Source organism: Zeugodacus cucurbitae, chromosome 6 (assembly GCF_028554725.1).
Source record: "Zeugodacus cucurbitae isolate PBARC_wt_2022May chromosome 6, idZeuCucr1.2, whole genome shotgun sequence".
Lineage (NCBI taxonomy): Eukaryota > Metazoa > Arthropoda > Insecta > Diptera > Tephritidae > Zeugodacus > Zeugodacus cucurbitae.
In genome coordinates, this window is record NC_071671.1 from 73046679 (window position 1) to 73065666 (window position 18988).

General features: G+C 36.0%; 1 protein-coding gene across 1 annotated transcript in view; it reads left to right on the top strand.

Annotated features, from left to right (window-relative positions):
• LOC105221417 (uncharacterized) overlaps window positions 1–18988 on the top strand; it is a 49235-nt gene that overhangs the window by 15995 nt on the left and 14252 nt on the right. The window contains exons 2-4 of the mRNA XM_054233902.1: window positions 13302–14204; window positions 15056–15145; window positions 15296–15481. Of these exons, the coding sequence (XP_054089877.1) occupies window positions 13670–14204; window positions 15056–15145; window positions 15296–15481 (811 nt within the window). The 5' untranslated portion in view covers window positions 13302–13669. The remainder of the gene's footprint in view (window positions 1–13301; window positions 14205–15055; window positions 15146–15295; window positions 15482–18988) is intronic.

Genomic DNA, 18988 nt, shown 5'->3' on the forward strand with positions numbered 1-18988 from the left:
CACTCCGCAATCCGCGCAGCCAATAAATGAGTAAAATAGGCAGACGGTTAGGGAGGTCGATGACTAGCTGGCTAGGTGGGCTGTATGGGTTTTGCTATTTCATCAAGCGCTCTGTGATCTGTGGCCTCCATTGCCGTAAGCAATTATTTATGTGGTTGGCATTGGTATTGCTAACATAGGACTATATACATGAATGTTTGTATGAATGTTTGTAACTGTAGTCAAATGCTTTCCTATTTTCTGCCGAATCTTTTACAAATTGCCCGTTAAGTTGTTGGCTGGTAGCAAGCACTGGCTATTGCGCGCCGAACAAAGTAAATAAATGTGGTTGCCAGTTTGCATCTTATTGTGTGTTTAGTTAGTTTTTAATCCTTTGTTTGCTTAGTCAGAGTGGGTCAAGTGCTACTGCCTGCCAGGCAGATGAGCATAGATGGAATCGTTGATTTAAGTAGACTTAACGAAATTATTAAGTAAACATGAAATTAATAACACATTTCAATGTTTTGAATACCACTTTCTTCTGGTAAATTAATTGTACATAAATATAGTTTATACCCTCGTAATGTTTAAACCCTATTTGTTGGGAATGCCTTCTTATCATCGAATATAATAACGAATACATACATATATGAAGAGTTACTCAAATATTCGCATTAAGTTGATTTAAAGTTTAAAATTGCGCCTAAGTTACACAAATGAAATAACTGTGATTTAAATATGTTACTTCAGAATATAAATATAAAGAAATCTCTTATACTCTCGCAACAAAGTTGCTTAAGGGGGTATAATAGTTTTGTTCACATAACGGTTGTTTGTAGTCCTAAAACTAAACAAGTTAGATATAGGACATATACATACCAAAGTAAAGTAAAGTTCAAATCCGGATGTCTGTTTGTCCGTCCGTGCAAGCTGTAACGTGAGTAAAAATTGAGATATCTTAATGAAACTTGTTACACGTGTTTCTTGGCACCATAAGAAGGTTAAGTTCGAAGATGGGCGAAATCGGACCACTGCCACGTCCACAAAATGGCGATAACCGAAATCCTATAAAGAGCTATAACTAAAAAAAAGTGTGCGTGACCACGCCCCCTACTAAGATTTTTGTACATATCTCGTAAACTAAAAAAGCTATATGTATCAGCGAAACTCTCAGGAGTCGTTTTTTTTTTGGGATTTCTTTATACAGTCCAAAAATGGAGGAAATCGGAAACCCTAAATTTCATTATAAAGATGGATGGTACTCAAAATAGTATCCAAACTTTTAAATAAGTGTGGTTCCGCCCACTTATGGATCAAACACAATATCTTGGAAACTAGCCGACCAATTTCAATGAATCGGTACATAATACATATATTCCTGGCTCCCAGTGATATGTTATCAAAATAGTCCAAATCGGTTGACAATCACGCCTACTTCCCATATACAAGAATTTTGAATACGATCTGCATCGTTTACATTACAATATATAAAGTAAGCACTAGTGAAAATATCGGAACAGAACTTTGCACAAATACTGAATTTATAGTGTGGCATCGCCCTTCTAAATTGCGAGAGTATAAAATGTTCGGTTACATCCGAACTTAGGCCTTCCTTACTTGTTTAAATTTGTTCACTTCTTCTTAGTTTAACTTCTTTTGAACCCATACCAGATAACGGTGCATTATACATACATATCTCTGCTACCTGTATAGCAAGACCCACATAAGTCATATTGTTTGGTTAGAATTAATAACAGCAATTGACATTCACTTGTGAGGAAAACATTTACATACATATTCCCATAGGTTTAGCATGAAATTTGACACTAATGCAGCGCCGCGCTCTAACTGTTCATGCAAACAATGGATGAGAGAAAAGAATAGCGCAGCAGCAATTACCACAACAAAGTCAGCAAAACCAAAGCGCTTCCACGCAGAAAATAAAAATTCAAAACGGCAACTAAGTTGCAGTGAGAGATCTTGGCATCTCGACCTACTCTGGACCCAATCATCAAATCGCAAAATTTACCCACCTTCTACTTCGCTCATAACTGTTGCTATCGTTGTTGGTTTTCTTGTTTACCATTGTAAATCGATTCGTTGTGTGAAAGCTCTAATCGAGCCAGTTCGTTGTTTAAGTCTTTTGTTTGACGAATCAATTTTATTTGCTTACCAGCTGCATCATTTGTTAAGCATATTATACACAACACGCCAGTGTCATGAATAAGAAATACAAGTCGCTCATAACCAAACACAAATACAAGCACACAAGAGCGATGAATCGCTCAGCCGGCGACAGCAAGAGTACAAATTGATGAATGGAAGTGAGCAAAGTGCCGTTAAGGCGATAAATAAAGCTCCACGAACAGTTATACAGTTGACAATGGCAGAAGAATTCAAAACAGATTTTTAAACAATTTCTTAATAAAATATTATCATCACAATGATGTCGAAATAACAATCTAAACATTAACAGCAACAAGACTTAATACCAATGACGTACAGAGTAGGAACACAGCAAAGCGATTAAAACTAACAAAATCTCGACGCTTTTTCTACTACAATCTGGACTGGCCGAAGAAAGAACGTCAACAGGAAAACGATGAAAACAGAAGCGGTGTAACCGCATCTATAAGCTAAGTAAACAATAAAAAAGAAAGAGGAGACTTAACCTTAGGTGGGATAAAAATCAAAAACAACTGACAGGGGCGAGCGTGTGTAGAGAAATGTGTTAGTTTATTCCTAACGGACAATTTGTGTTTCTTTTCTTTTCATTATTCACACCTTCGAAGCTATCTTTAAATATACATTTCTCGTTTTACTTCTTAATGTCTTCTCTACTGTAAGGAATTGTTCGAGTAATTGGTCGTTGAATGATTGTTTGTTGAGTGTTGTTGTCGGACATCTGTCGTGTGCCAACTGTTTTCAGCAAACAGCAAGTGTGTCAACCTTATTACTCGGTATAAGAAGTTGTGAGACGTAGAGCTTAAGCTTAACTTAACCTAAACTAAAAGTAATCCCATGCTTTCAGAATTGTTATTGTAAGCGAGTATCTGTTTTAACATACATATGTAAAACTCTTACCTGAATGAGTATTTAGAATTTGTTTTGTATTTCTATAATCACGTATTATTTTAAATAAATAACCAAATGAAACATTATCACTCACAGAGTGAATTCCAAAAACCATCAAAAACAGTTGTTCTTATTGCAACAGCCGTTTTTATACTCTCGCAACAAAAGTTGCTAAAGAGAGTATTATAGTTTTGTTCACATAACGGTTGGTTGTAAGTCCTAAAACTAAACGAGTTAGATATAGGGTTATACTCGTATATATCAAAATGATTAGGGGGACGACTAAAGTTCAAATACGGATGTCTGTCTGTCCATTTGTCCATCCGTCCGTGCAAGCTGTAACTTGAGTAAATATTGAGATATCTTGATGAAACTTGGAAGACGTATTTCTTGGCACCATAAGAAGGTTATGTTCGAAAATCGGACCACTGCCACGACCACAAAATGGCAAAAACCGAAAACACATAAAGTACCATAACTAAGCTATAAATAAAGAAATGGAAATTTGGATGTAATTTCTTTGGAGAACGGGGCGTGGCCCTGCCACCTACTAAGTTTTTTGTACATATCTCGTAAACTACTAAAGCTATATCAAGGAAACTTTCTCGATGGATTTTTTTCGGTACTACCTTATACAGTCCAAAAATGAAGGAAATCTGATTATAACCACGCCCACCTCCCAAACAAAGGTTATGTTGATAACTACTAAAAATGCCACGATATAACCATATTACAAACAATCTATGTAACAAGTGAGGAAAGGCTAAGTTCGGGTGCAACCGAACATTTTATACTCTCGCAATTTATTTATGCAATTTTATCAAGATTACAAACAATTTGACCCATATATTCGGCATAAAGTCCAATAGAAAATTATCATACATAGTATATGATGATGTAATTCCTGAACCAATTTCACTCATTTTCACCACCAAGGTTAACGGGAATAGGGCAACTTGGCACCTGTTAGCAGGCAAACAAACAGCACATTCTCCTAAATTGCAAATGAACGAAACACCAGTCTGCAAAATCGCCAAAAGTAGCGCTATAACGAAGATTTTCCAGATATTCAAGAAGTCACTGGAGGCACTGCACAGGACTTCAAAAGATATACGCGACAACCAAAACGTTTTTGGTGGAGCCATGATTCTGTTGGTCTATTGTTGATTTACGCCAGACTCTTCCAATTATTCCTGGATCAACTGTTGCTGACGAATTAATCGCATGTCTAAAATCATCTAATTTGTGGCGACACATAAAGAATCGCTTATTAAAATCTAGAAGTAGAAGCAGTTGAAAATGGTAGGGTGGCAGTTGACACCTCGATGGCTTAATAACATTTCCAATAGATTTCTGTAACTTCATTGACTCGAAGGAGAAACTTATTCATCGTGTTTTTCCTGACATGAAACCACAATATGATAACCATAAATGACTGCTTGAATGACCTATATTGGTGGGAAAAAATAAAGATCTCTTTGATCTTAATGCGACAATTGGGAATTTCGTTCCAGGAGAGTTGACACAGCTACAAAGCAAGGATGACGTAGTCAATTATCCCACAGACTATTTAAAATGCCTGGACTATCCCCTCTCACTTGCAATTAGAATTAGTGTGAGTTGTCATCATCTGCGTAACATAAATCAACCTCGACTTTGCAATATAACAAGACTGGCTGTGTAGAAGGTAATCAATATCGTCATCGAAGACAAGTTTGACCCAATTTTGAAATATAACCATTTGTTACACACTTCAATATACGATTAAAAAAATAAAAGTTTTCAAATTATTGTGTTTCAAGACACAAAATAAAAATTCCTTTTATTTTTCTAAACTAAATCAATAAAATAAAATAAAACTATTAGAACGGTGGCTTTTGCATTAAGTATCTAATTTATTACATGTAGCCTTTGTTTCAGAAAAAACTGAAAAAATCACAGTTTATTCGTTTCCCCACCAAATACAATTAGGAGCCTTAGCACAAACACGCTATACCGCATACAAGTAAAACATGCATAGGTCACCAAATTCTTTAAGTGTAACACATTTCTGCAGTTATTCTACCAATTTCATGCACACACACACACATATGTACATATGTATTATAAGCATATGAGTAGCTTTCGGCTAATCGTGATTTGTCAACTGTTGTCATAACGAATGATGAGGCCAAATGTATACTCACTAATTATGCGTGCCTCTGTAGCAAAGAAAAGAAGAAGTCCTGCAGCTGCAGCTGCATATAACGTACGCCGACAACGTTGAGCGAACGGAACTTATGTAAGATTTGTGCAGGCAACTCGGCAGATTTACCAGTTGGACCGGTCAAATGGGGAATGCAGCAAGCAACTTGTGTGCCACAAATTTAATTGACAACCAGCAATTGACAGTTAGCTATGAAAAATCTCAAAATGGCCGAGCATGACCAAAAAAGGCGGTGGAGAGCAGCTTTACCATTGCAATGCAAATAGTGCGCCATGTGCATGTACAATGTAGGTGTTTAACCAGTTATTAGTTTTTGGTGTTTTCATTAAGTGCACGAGCGGTGGACAGTTACCAGTAAGTAATTCACTAACAACTTTTGTTGTTAATTTATACGAGTGTGTGATCCTTGTTTATTTGTGCAACAACTCCAAATTTATTGATTGAGTTTAACTTTTAACGGTATGTTGCAGTCACCAACTGCGATTCTTCTTGGTTACCACAAGCAGCCAATGCCATGGATGCTCACGACCTTCCCAGTGGGCAACATAAATTGAGGTAGCAAATAATAAAACCAACAACGCTGAAAAGCTTGCCCCTGCGTTTGCAATCCCAACCAGTTACGAATTCTTAATTTGACCAGTGCGAGCTGCCTCCTTACACCGCGTTATAGAAATATGTGAATTACACAAAATTTCAAAGGCACAAAAAAATTATAGGCTTTGCGCTAAGGATAGTTTGGAATTAATACAACTACTGCCGTTTTCCAGTATTTATGCGACTACATTGCGGAGTTTAATGGCGTTGACTGCTTGTGCGGTAATAATTTTGGAACAATGGCAACAACGATTTTTTTTCTAATTTTTTTTTTTATATTATTGCGTTGGTTGGTGAATTTCCAAACGCTCGTAGCTTCGCCTCGTTTAGAAGTTTATCTTGGGTAACTCCTTTTAATCGATACATTTTTAATCACCAGTATACAGCAGGTGGGTATTTCCCGCCTTAAGCAATTTTTAACCTGGGTTGAATATTTATTTAATTTATTTATTTGGCTTAATTCAATTAAAACGGTTCAGGTGCAAATCGATGTGTATTAATTTTTTTCCAATGCATAAGTAACTCCTACCTAAACTCAAAGCAACAATATATTGATGAACTGATAAACCACAGTAAGCACATCTTACCGCTTTCTTCGCCCCTTTACGGTTCACTAAAATACATATTTTTCAACGATCTAAGCGTGAACCTATTGAATATGCCCCATGAAAACGTTAGATAAACTTTACTTAAGCTAAAACCTTTACCTATGGTATATGTTTTGCTCCATAATCCAAAGTGTTTTTGTATTTTACCGTTATGGAGACCCACGTAAAAATACCAATTGCTTGCGTGCATATGTAGTATACGGTTCATATTAGTTCATATTAGTTGCGAAGCAGTTATTAGCTAGTTGATTTCACTGCAGGGTACTTACAGGATTAGGTATGTACACTTGGTCAACTCGGCCACCTGTTGGCAAGTGTGATTATGGATGCGCACAGGTCACATTTGAACGGTATCCACCTTGTATTTCCCGTTTGTGGCGTTTTGCGACCTACTAGTTTGTAGCTGTTGAAAAGCTCTTCATAAATTTTGCATGCAAAATCAATGTAACAGTTACGCAGACATTGCGAAACACAGAACAACAAGTTTGCAGTAACACAGTCCATTGCAGTAAAAAAAAAAAAAAATGATCAGTAAAAATAAACTATGAACATGGAGCGCGCACTTACGGTACATTAATATGCGGCCTTACTGTTAGTGATTGCGTTGCCTAAAGTGGCCACTATATTCTTGCCGTTGATGTTGTTGTTGTTGTCGAGGCAACTGCTTGGCTGCTGGTATATTTCACCGCACTGATTGCACACAGATTAGTCACAAAAAATCGGTAATTTATGCAACGGGTAGATCACTGCATTCTGCTGCCTACCAGATACCTCCTAAAGCATACATTTTATCTGCATAAGTAAATCTATTTATGTAGTGATGCCGAAATTACTTTTATTATGCGGTAAGGCCAATTTCACATTTTAAATCGAATCGTCATTTATAAAAAAGCGTTAGCCAGAATGAAATCCGACGTAGACTGACATCTTCTTTACTGCTATTAGCCCTTTTTTGCTGATCAATAATCAAGATTTTCTATTAAATTCAATATTTTTCTTGTACTCATTTTTTCAATTTGCTAATTTCTTCTTCAAGTTATATTTATACTCTCGCAACAAATGTTGCTAAAGAGAGTATTATAGTTTTGTTCACATAACGGTTGTTTGTAACACCCAAAACTAAACGAGTTAGATATAGGGTTATATATACCAAAGTGATCAGGGTGAAGAGTGGGGTTCAAATCCGAATGTCTGTCTGTCCGTCCGTCCGTCCGTCCGTCCGTCTGTGCAAGCTGTAACTTGAGTAAAAATTAAGATATCTTGATGAAACTTGGCACACTTATTTCTTGGCACCATAGGACCAAATCGGACCACTGCCACGCCCACAAAATGGCGAAAACCAAAAACACATAAAATGCCATAACTAAGCCATAAATAAAGCTATGGAAATAAAATTTGGTATGAAGGATCGCACTATGAAGGGGCATATTTGGATGTAATTTTTTGGGGAAGTGGGCGTGGCCCCGCCCCCTACTAAGTTTTTTGTACATATTTCGCAAACCAATAGAGCTATATAAACCAAACTTTCTGCAGTCGTTTGTTTTAGCCACTTCCTAATGCAGTCCAAAAATGAAAGAAATCGGATAATAACCACGCCCACCTTCCATACAAAAGTTAGGTTGAAAATTACTAAAAGTGGGTTAACTCATTAAAGAAAAACGTCAGAAACACTAAATTTCACATAAGAAATGGCAAATGGAAGCTGCACTCAGATTTTTTTACAAAATGGAAAATGGGCGTGGCGTCGCCCACTTATGGGTCAAAAACCATATCTCAGGAACTACTCGACCGATTTCAATGAAACTTGGTTTGTAATAGTTTCCTTACATCCCAATGATATGTTGTGAAAATAGGCGAAATCGCTTCACAACCACGCCTACTGCCTATATACCAGAACTTTGAAGTCGATCTGAATCGCTTACTTTACAATATATAAAGTAACTACTAGTGAAGATATCGGTGCAGAACTTTGCACAAATACTATGTTAATAGTGTGGCAGCCCCATTCTAAAAATCGCCGAAATCGGACCATAGGTTTTTAAGGCCCCATATATCGAACACGAGGACCTCGGTGCTTCTAACCTAATATTATGGTTTCCAACTTTCAATGGACTTTATACAATATATATGACGAATATGTGGGTAAAATTGTGTATTATATAATATAAATAAAGTTAAATATATAAATTGCGAGAGTATAAAATGTTCGGTTACACCCGAATTTAGCCCTTCCTTACTTGTTTTAATTCTCTTTTTACCACGATTTTATTTGATTTTTAACTCATTCTACATATGCCTTATTCATATTGTTCGTTATACCGAGTATGTATACAAAACCGCGATGTTCGTTATTTAAGGTACTCAAAGTAAAAAATTTGCTTGTTCGTTATAATCGGTTTTCGTTAAAGCGAATATTCATTACTACTCGCACAGCAACTGTTGAAACGTTCCCATGTATGTACATATGTACATACTAGATGTCTTGTCGCGTGGAATCTATGTTGTTACATGCGCATATACATACATACTATGTATCTGTATCGAAGTGTCGACACTTGCCCGCAATGAAAGACAAATTAATTGAAAAGAAATTTCACAACAACATTTGTATACACATATGTACATACAAGTTGAAAATGCAATGCGAGCAACTTGCAACATGCCAACAACAACTACAAATGTCATACATAAAAGGCAAGATACTGGTGCCAATGGTGCCACAACATCTGCTGTTGCTTGATCGATGCGTTCGATGCATTGCACATCGGCATTGAAAGCGGTAAATGAAAAGTGCCGTTTGGCGACTGTCAACTTACGCCAAACGCCGGTTAGGTATGTTGCATTTGTTGCAAATTAAACAAACTTGTAGTAAATGCATTCGCTAGCCAATCCTTGTTATTTACGTTTTTATTAGTGGAATACATTTCTCTACATAAATAATATGTATACATATGTATTACTTATATATATATGTAAGTTCCCGTTGAGCAACAGGAGATTCATTCAATCAGTTACAATACACATTAAAAACTAAAATAAATAGCATGTCTGCCGGGCAGTTTGTTGCACGAGTCACCCATATGAAATGCATCTGTGTCATTAAGTCAAGAGTCAGCGAAGATGAATACGCCCTGCAATCCGATCTACTACTGCAGTTTCAAAGCCCCACAGAAGCGATCTTCGTATTCATACACTTGCTGCGCATGTAAGAACGTATGTACATAAGTATATTTTGTAAAGAGTGGAAAATTGTAGATATTTCATCTATACTACTATCATAAAGAGGGAAAATTTGTATGTATGTTTGTAATGAATAAACTCAAAAACTACTGTGCCGATTTCAAAAATGCTTTCACCATTGGATAGCTACATTCACCCTGAGTAGCATAGACTATATTTATACTCTCGCAACAAAAGTTGCTAAGATAGTATTATAGTTTTGTTCACATAACGGTTGTTTGTAAGTCATAAAACTAAACGAGTTAAATATACGGATATATATACCAAAATGATCAGGGTGACGAGTCTGTGTGAATGTCTGTCTGTCCGTCCGTCCGTGCAACAGATAATTTGAGTAAAAGTTGAGATATCTTAATGAAGTTAGGAACACATGTTCCTTGGGACCGTGAGAGGGTTGCTTTCGCAAATGGGCAAAATCGGACCACTGCCACGCCCACAAAATGGCGTAAACCGAAAACACATAAAATGTCATAACTAAGCCATAAATAAAGTTATAAAAATAAAATTTAGTACAAAGGATCACCTTAGCAAGGGGTATATTTGGATGTAATTTATTGAGAATGTGGGAGTAGCCCCGCCTCCAAATAGGTTTTTTGTATATATCTTGCAAACCAATAAAGCTATATAAATCAAACTATCTGCAGTCGTTTCTTTTAGCCACTTCTTAATACACTTCTTAATATGTGAAATATCTTAGCCAAATTAAGTGAGCATATAATCTTAGATATAATGTATGTTGGTGATGAAAATTAGTTTAATCAGTTCAGAAATTACCTCAGCCTATATACTATATATGATGATTTTCGTTTTTCTATTGGACTTTATGCCGAATATATGGGTCAAATTGTGTGTTATCTTAATAAAAATATAACAATAAATTGCGAGAGTATAAAATGTTCGGTTGCACCCGAACTTAGCCTTTAGCAGCACTCAGCAAACGGCGATAGAATTTTTAATGAGGTATCTGCATACTCTCCTGCACGAATTCAACTAGATAATGTTGTTGTTGTTTTCACATGGAAAATATTTAACAGACGGGCAGCGAAGTGACCAATCGACCAATAAGTGTTTGTTCATTCAAAAAAAAAAAATCAAATACCACCTCTATAAAAGCTCCTTTATTTATACGTTGGTATTAATCCTTATGAAAATAAATTACTTCATATATAAAACTGCTTTAATTCAATATATAAACTTTTGAATTATTCAATTTTGACATTCCATGTGAAAGATATCACGAGTTTAAAAATGTAAGTTATTTGGAAAATTTCGCGAGGTCGCCGCTCACGCCGATCGGTTAGACGGCATCATAACGAGGAACCTCGAAAACGAAAGTTTATAGCATACCAGCTGTCGACTCGATTGCAATTGTAGTTGGGAAATTTTTTATATGGGCACTTGATATCTTGATATTTCTGCCGCTGCTGAAGCGCATGTTCGAGATCTTGAACCATTTAAAAATTTGAAGAGCATGAAAAAAGTGTAGGATTATTGTTATTTATTGCAAACACTGCATTTTTAATACAAAAATATTTTATCATTTTATATGATTATTACAGAATACAGATTTCAATAATTTTTCCATTGTTCATTGATGTTCATTGATTTACATGAGGGTACTAATTTCAAACATCTACACGTATGTACATGTACATATATACATATGACAGCAATTCTCATTAAAATATAACTATAAACATTCGTTCGGAATTTGCACGAAAATGACTTTCATTGGTTGTGTTCTAGGGAAATATTCTCATCCAGGAATTTTAGTGTCAAAACGTTAAGGAATTGAAGGACAATTTAATTGTGGCAACCATTATCACCGGCCCAGCAGCTGGTCAACTAGCTTATATACCGATGATCGATTTTTCCGATTATCCGAAGTGATCTGCCCATACTATTTAAACAGCTTCAATTTCAAGTGAACAAAAAACTTCATGTTCGAATTTTCTTCATTTTACCCTTTTTAATGCGTAAAAATTATAACTTTAAATGTTTGTTTAATACACGTGTGAAGTCTGGGCGGGCTGCTAGTATTAAATATAATGATATTATTGGCATGTTATAAATTTATCGGATGACGGCGGCAATGACAGCCGTACTTTTTGCAAGAATGTTCAACGATGTTGTTTACTCGTTTGAATATTTATTGTTAAAAATAATGTATGACATTAAAGTCAAACTTACAGGTACGAATTCAAATAAAAGCAGACATGTCCTCATGCTTCATGTCTTAGAAGCTCCTAAAATAAATATAAGTATGTATATACATCCATGTATAAGTATATGAGCATAAGGCAGAAAAATATTCAAAAGCACAGTATTAAGTCGGTTCTAAAGAAAAACGAAACTTTTTGTTAATGGCGATTCATTTCCTAACATAGTTTCCTTTTAGCTGGATACACTTGACCAAGCCGTGTTCTAACTTCTTAAATCCGACAGAAAATTACGTACGATTTCTGGGAGTGGCCTTCTGTAGCGAAAATCTCCTACTTTGATTCAAATTTCTGCCCGGCAAATAACTCTGTTCAAATAAAAAAAGACACATTCTAATAGAAGCGGAATTTTTGAAGAGACCTTTTTTCAAACTCCAGGAAAGTAAAAAGAAAGTAAGTATGTAAGGTTATGAAATCGCTAAGTAAATCTGCGACATCCAAACATATTAGAATCCGAGGCGTTTAGACACTGAATCACCCATTAAAACTCTCAAGTTGCAAAGTAGAAGCTCTTCTAATTTTTTCTGTTATGGGGTTATTCGGTTATTGTACGATTTTTCTATTTTTCATTAACATGCGGCACTCTTGGTAGCTAATGAAGCATGTCATCCCATTTTCCATTGCCGTCTGTTGAATGGCAATGTCTGAACATCGATAACCGATGTGGGATTGGTAAAACCGGAAAGCAATGAAACACCCACCCCACACCCACATAAAATTTTGTATACCAATTTGGGTGAAGCCCTAATGTACCTTCTTTATAATGAAATTTAAAGTTTCTGGTGTTTTCCCTTACTGAATTAAAGCATTTATAGTAGTTTTCAACATAACCTTTGTTTGGTAGATGGGCGTGGATCCTTTGTACCATAGTGCGATCCTGTGTACCACCAAACTTTATTTCCATAGTTTTATTTATGGCTTAGTTATGGCACTTTATGTGTTTTTGGTTTTCGCCATTTTGTGGGCGTGGCAGTGGTCCGATTTTGCCCAACCTTCGGAAGCAACCTTCCTATGGTGCCAAGAAACAAGTGTGCCAAGTTTCATCAAGACATCTTCATTTTTACGCAAGTTACAGCTTGCACGGGCGGACGGACAGACAGACATCCGGATTTTAACTCCACTCTTCGCCCTGATCACTTTAGTATATAACCCTATATCTAACTCGTTCAGTTTTGGGTGTTACAAACAACCGTTATGTGAACAAAACTATAATACTCTCTTAGCAACTTTGTTGCGAGAGTATAAAAATAATTGTAGAATGTCTGTTAGTAACTCAGTATATGTACATCAAGGATCAGACAAATAAGATAAAGTTACTATACCTGGTGTTGACCTTCTGACATAAAATTTTAGAAATTTTACTTTCTTCATTCGTTCCAGATGCCAGTCATAAGTTGGAGAAATCAATGAATAGCAAAAAATATTAAATTAACACCGTACGATGAACATAATTTTCAATAAGGATTTCTTTGACGACACCAACCTGCTAAAAAATCTGCCAAAAAAATACCTGTTGCAAGCAGAGCGTAAGATAGCATTAACCAACTTCCACGTCATTGTACAAAATCCATACGTCAGTAGTCTTGAAACCTAATGGTTAGGAAAATTTCCTAAACTGTACGAATGCACCTATTACGGTGAATTACCTTGTACACACAGTTGCAAAAAGTTACGAAATTAACGAAAATTCACACACAGAAAGAAAAAGCATCACCAACTATCGATATTTCCTATTTCAACTGGCGTTTATGCCACTCGCACTGCTCAAGCAGATCTTACAGGCGCACGGCCGCAATGTTGCCAGCGACATGGTGCGTGTGCAACATATAACAACGGTATTACTGTTCTTGAGCATTTGGCTCAGCAATACCACGCCAGTAAGAGCGACGGTAGCAGCAGCAACAACAACAATAGCTGTGGTACGTGACCAACATTCGACGCACTTCAGCTCTGACGATGAGTCATACACGATGGGCGCCTCAGCCGCTCTGGAAGCCACGCTCAGCGGCGAAAACATCGGTGCCACATCATTAGCAGCAGTAGCCGGTGCCGCAGTAGCAATAGCTTATGATAAAACTATTACTGATGGTACCAATAACGCCAACTCGAAGGTGCGTATCCCATTGGACATCAATGCGGCTGTTGATAGCGGCATTGATGTTGGTATCGCGATCCAGGGAAGTAACGAAATGTTCAGCAGCAGTGCCAACCTACTGCTCGAATTCACAGGCAATATTATCAATCTGACGCGGCAACATAATGGAGATATCTTTCGGACAACAGGTGAGTATTCATTTTCCATTTCATATATTTGCGCTTATTACTTGCTTCTTTTGTAACAATACATCATCTTTCGGCGCTACAGCTCCTTGTGAACTTTGGTCTGCAGCATATGTGATCTCTTAATCTTGGTCTTCCCTTACTTTAGTGTTGAATGCTTTGCCCTCTTTACATGGCGTAGTTATCTTAGCAGCTGCACTATGACCAAACGTAACCTAAAACCTGCCTGGTCTAGCTCATGCTCTAGCTCGAACTTATACGCCACTCGGTATTATATTTGACTGATACACACATTTTTCTTAAGATTTTTCTTTCGAAGATTTACAGTTTGGTTTTGCATTTTTCGAGAAATGGGGGAACACACACTTAACAGTTTAGCAGACAGCAAATTACTGCATTCATGTATACTTTCGCGAAATCATGTTTGTTTTAAAGTCGTAAATATTTACATGATGATTGTTACCACAAGCCAACCCCATTTATTATAACAACTTAAATGGAGACTCCCAAGACAAAATCGGTAAATTACTTACTTATATTCCACGGTCATATATATACATATACACGTACTAGAAGGGAAGTGACAGTGCATGGCGCTTGGCGACACACGACATGCAGAATGCAATAAAATACTAATACGTTTACCGGCTGGATAGCTTTCGCGAATGGTTCACAATTAGCGTATCTGTTGCTGGACTCCTCGCCAATAGTCCAACTCCGAGTTGTTCGAAGCGGTTGCATACACCATATATACATATATATTACAGTATATGCAACTAAATGTACTTTGTTAACTCTTTGGCATTTTCGCATAGTTCTATGTTTGTTGTCTTCTAATTTTTCCATTTTCTAAGGCGTGCACACTTGTAATGCGGACACATGCGTTGGCTTATCGAGCGGTACGGCAAGCGTTGATGTCTTGTTTGTCACTGGTCAAAAAAGTGGTGAGTTCAATGTGAAATTTTTTAATAATATACCTGTATATATAAATACACCACGACTCGTTTGAGTCTTGAGTATATCAATATATGTATTTTCTTACTACATATACTCTTCAATAAAATTTGTTTTCTTTTAACACTTTCTTTATATAGGCAATAGTGCCGCTGCAATTCATTCTACCTTCGCAGATGTCGATCACTTGGTTAGACGCGGCAAATTTCCAAAACCCGACGACCATGCCGTTGCAAATGAACCTACTGAGAGTTGTCAGTGTCGTTGCTTGCCTTATTTGAGTACATATCGCGAGGATCTGGGCATTTGCGTTGATGATATTCATGGTAAGTTAACAAATTTGTTAATACTGGCTGAGCTCCTCAAATACAAGTTATTGACTATTAAGTTAAAATAAAATATATCATAGAATACGTGTGTGTGTATCTTGTATCATTGTGAAATAAGAGGCGAGTAAAAAGAAGTAGCGCGCCAAAAGCAAATCCAGAACTTCTAAAATCTAAGAAAGTTGAATGCAGTTGAAGCTCACGGCAGATAGCTTAATATTCGCTTTATGCAATATGCAGCATGCAGCAATATAGAACAATAATAACGATAGCACCCATAAAAATCATGGGACTACAACAGTAGCCACTTACTGCTGTGGTTGAGCGGCTTGTGTACACACAGAACTTGTAAGCACTCGCTCACAGCCATTTCAATTTATGTGCACAATTTGTTGTGAGCTAACGAGTGCAGACACTAAGTGCACTTTCACACGGGTCAGACTAGCTGATACTAAAGGCCCTTGGAGACGATCAAATAATCACGTCAAGCATTGCATATATGTGAGTGATGTTCACTCGCAAACGATCAAACATCATTTTTTATTTGCTATGAGTGCGTTCGGTTGTCATGTAAACATCGGACGTTGATATGCTTTTGTTGGCATCTGCTGCAATTTTATTTAAAAAAAGATAAATTTTCAAAACTATATGCATAATTTTTATTCTCATAATGCTGACATTGCTGTGTTCAATAAACTGCAATATGCAATTTTTTTCGACTGTTATTATTAAACAGTCTAGCTTTGTATTACTAGCAAATTCTAATAATTCTCAATATGAGTGCTGTGGTGTGCTTTCGAAATAAATTAGTCCTCTTCAACTTTAGTTTGTATCAAGTATTCCGTTCGTGCTTCTATCTAAATGACCTTACCAGATTTACGTTTAAGAATTGTCGGAATTGGCCAGTCTTTTGTCCAAAAAATTCAGACCTATACGTTACTAACAACTACTGTCCAATCAATTTAAGCTTTGGTAAGTTCTTATTTGGCCCACAAAATGTTGGACTGAAGCTACTGAATACTTGATTGCTATTTGTCGATATTTTTTTTATAAGCCCGAATCTTTTTACACAAATTTTTTGTAGAGAAAAACCACTTTTCCAATAATTTATTATTGTGTTTTAAACCACCAACAATGTGAGTCTTAAGCAATTTAAAATTCTTGCAAAACTTTCCTTAGATACATTAGGAAGAAATCCGATTAAATGTCTCAGTATATTTATAAACATTAAGTTTTTTAATTATAAAGTTGAATTATGTTTTTTTAATATTACATATATTTTACCAACACCCGAAAAAATATATCTAAAGGCACAGCCGGGATACAGAAAGTAGTATAAACTCGAATAACCTTAAGAATATTTTCTTGCATGTTTAAGGCTTCATATCTTATAATTCGTTCGTATTTTAATAGAATTCACATTTTTTTATTTCAAAATAAATGAGTCCTAATACATATGTTTACAGTGTATTAGTACTACAGCTAGCACTTTTGCCACACGTATTACATATATTATTATTATATATACATATGTTTATGTATGTGTTCTTCTTCTTTACTATTGTAAATATTCGGCCATTAGCAGCCATCGATCACAACACCATTTAGTTAACCAGCCGCTAACTTTGTCGCTTTCGCGATAATAATTATAATACGAATGCATATGTATGTATATACATATGTATACTTTCACTTTAAAACTTTTCCGAAAGTGCGAATCAGCGCTATATTCGCTCAAATACAAAATACATTATGATAATTGTCGTATTACATCGGGTATGGGTCACTTGGACGAGAACTGGGACATGAAACATTGAGAATGCAGAGCCGAAGTTTGTTTAACAATTTCTAGTTTTAACGACAAACGCTGATAATTACCATAAAGTAAATGAATTTCTCCATATCTGTTATTGTGAGAAGATTAAGCTTAAGCATACGGCCGCAACAACATTAGTTAACACTTTCAATCAGTATCGAGTAAGACCACGGTATATACCACACAGAGCATTTAGTAAAGTCTACTGCACGAAAACATTTTTATGATATCCACTACTAAAATATAACAGCTAGGGAATTGAATATTTAAGTTAAATCACATGGACTATGGATCTTGAAGGTTGCAAGTAGACCAAATGATTGACGTGGGCGCTGTATATTAGTTAGCTGTCGAGAATCGATCTCTGACAACTGAGTCAAAAAAGAAGCCAACAACTGAAAATTGCATCATTTTGTTGTTGCCCAAAGTGCAGATTTGCTACTGTTGCGTTTATTATAGTGTTGGTTGTTAAACAACAATAGTACAAACAAGTAAGGAATGGGTGGAACCGAACATTTTATACTCTGGCAATTTATTTTTATATTTCCATTAAGAGCACACACAATTTGACCCATATATTCGGCATAAAGTCCAATAGAAAAACGAAAATCATCATACATAGTATATAGGCTGAGGTAATTGCTGAACCGATTTCATTCATTTTCATTACGAACATGCATTATATCTAAGAGTATATGCTCACTTAATGTTTTCGCTATCTTCATTGGTTCCTTATGTATACCTTATAAAGTGAAGAAATCAGATGGACTTCAAAATTTAGTTATATGGAAAGTTGTCGTGGTTGTGAACCGATTTCATCCATTTTCCACACGTGTCATCAGGGTGTCAAGAAAATATTATATACCGAATTTCATTGAAATCTGTCGAGTAGTTCCTGAGATATGGTTTTTGACCCTTAAGTGGGCGATAGCACGCCCATTTTCCATTTTGTAAAAAGATATGAGTGCTTCTTTCTGCTATTTCTTCTGTAATTTGTGTATTTTAGTGTTTCTGACGTTTTTCGTTAGTGAGTTAAATCAATTTTAGTAATTTCTTTTTTATGGGAGGTGGCCAAGGTTATTATCTGATTTCTTTCATTTTTGGACTGTATTAAGAAGTGGGTAAAAGAAACGACTGCAGAAAGTTTGGTTTATATAGCTTTATTGGTTTGCGATATATATACAAATAACCGATTTGTGGGTGGGGCGGCGCTTACTTACCAAAAAAAAAATTACATCTAAATACGCCCCTTACCGATCCTTATTCCAAATTTAACTTCTATAACTTTATTTATGGCTTAGTTATGACACTTTGTGTTTTCGGTCAACCCTCTCACGTTCCCAAGGAACATGTGTTCCATTCATTCATTCATTAAGATATCTCAATTTTTACTCAAGTTATCCGTTGCACGGACGGACGGACGGACGGACAGACAGACATTCGGATTTTGACTCGTTTAGTTTTATGACTTACAAACAACCGTTATGTGAACAAAACTATAATACTCTCCTAGCAACTTTTGGAGAGTATAAAAAGTCGTATATAAAGAGTTTTCTTTACTTTTCCAACCAACAAAAAGGTGGCCAAATGGCGAGCTTTTTGTAACAAAGCATATAATTTTGAATTATAAATATGCGTTATTAAATTGGATTATTTTATTGATGACTGTCTTAAGAATCACGTTCATTCAA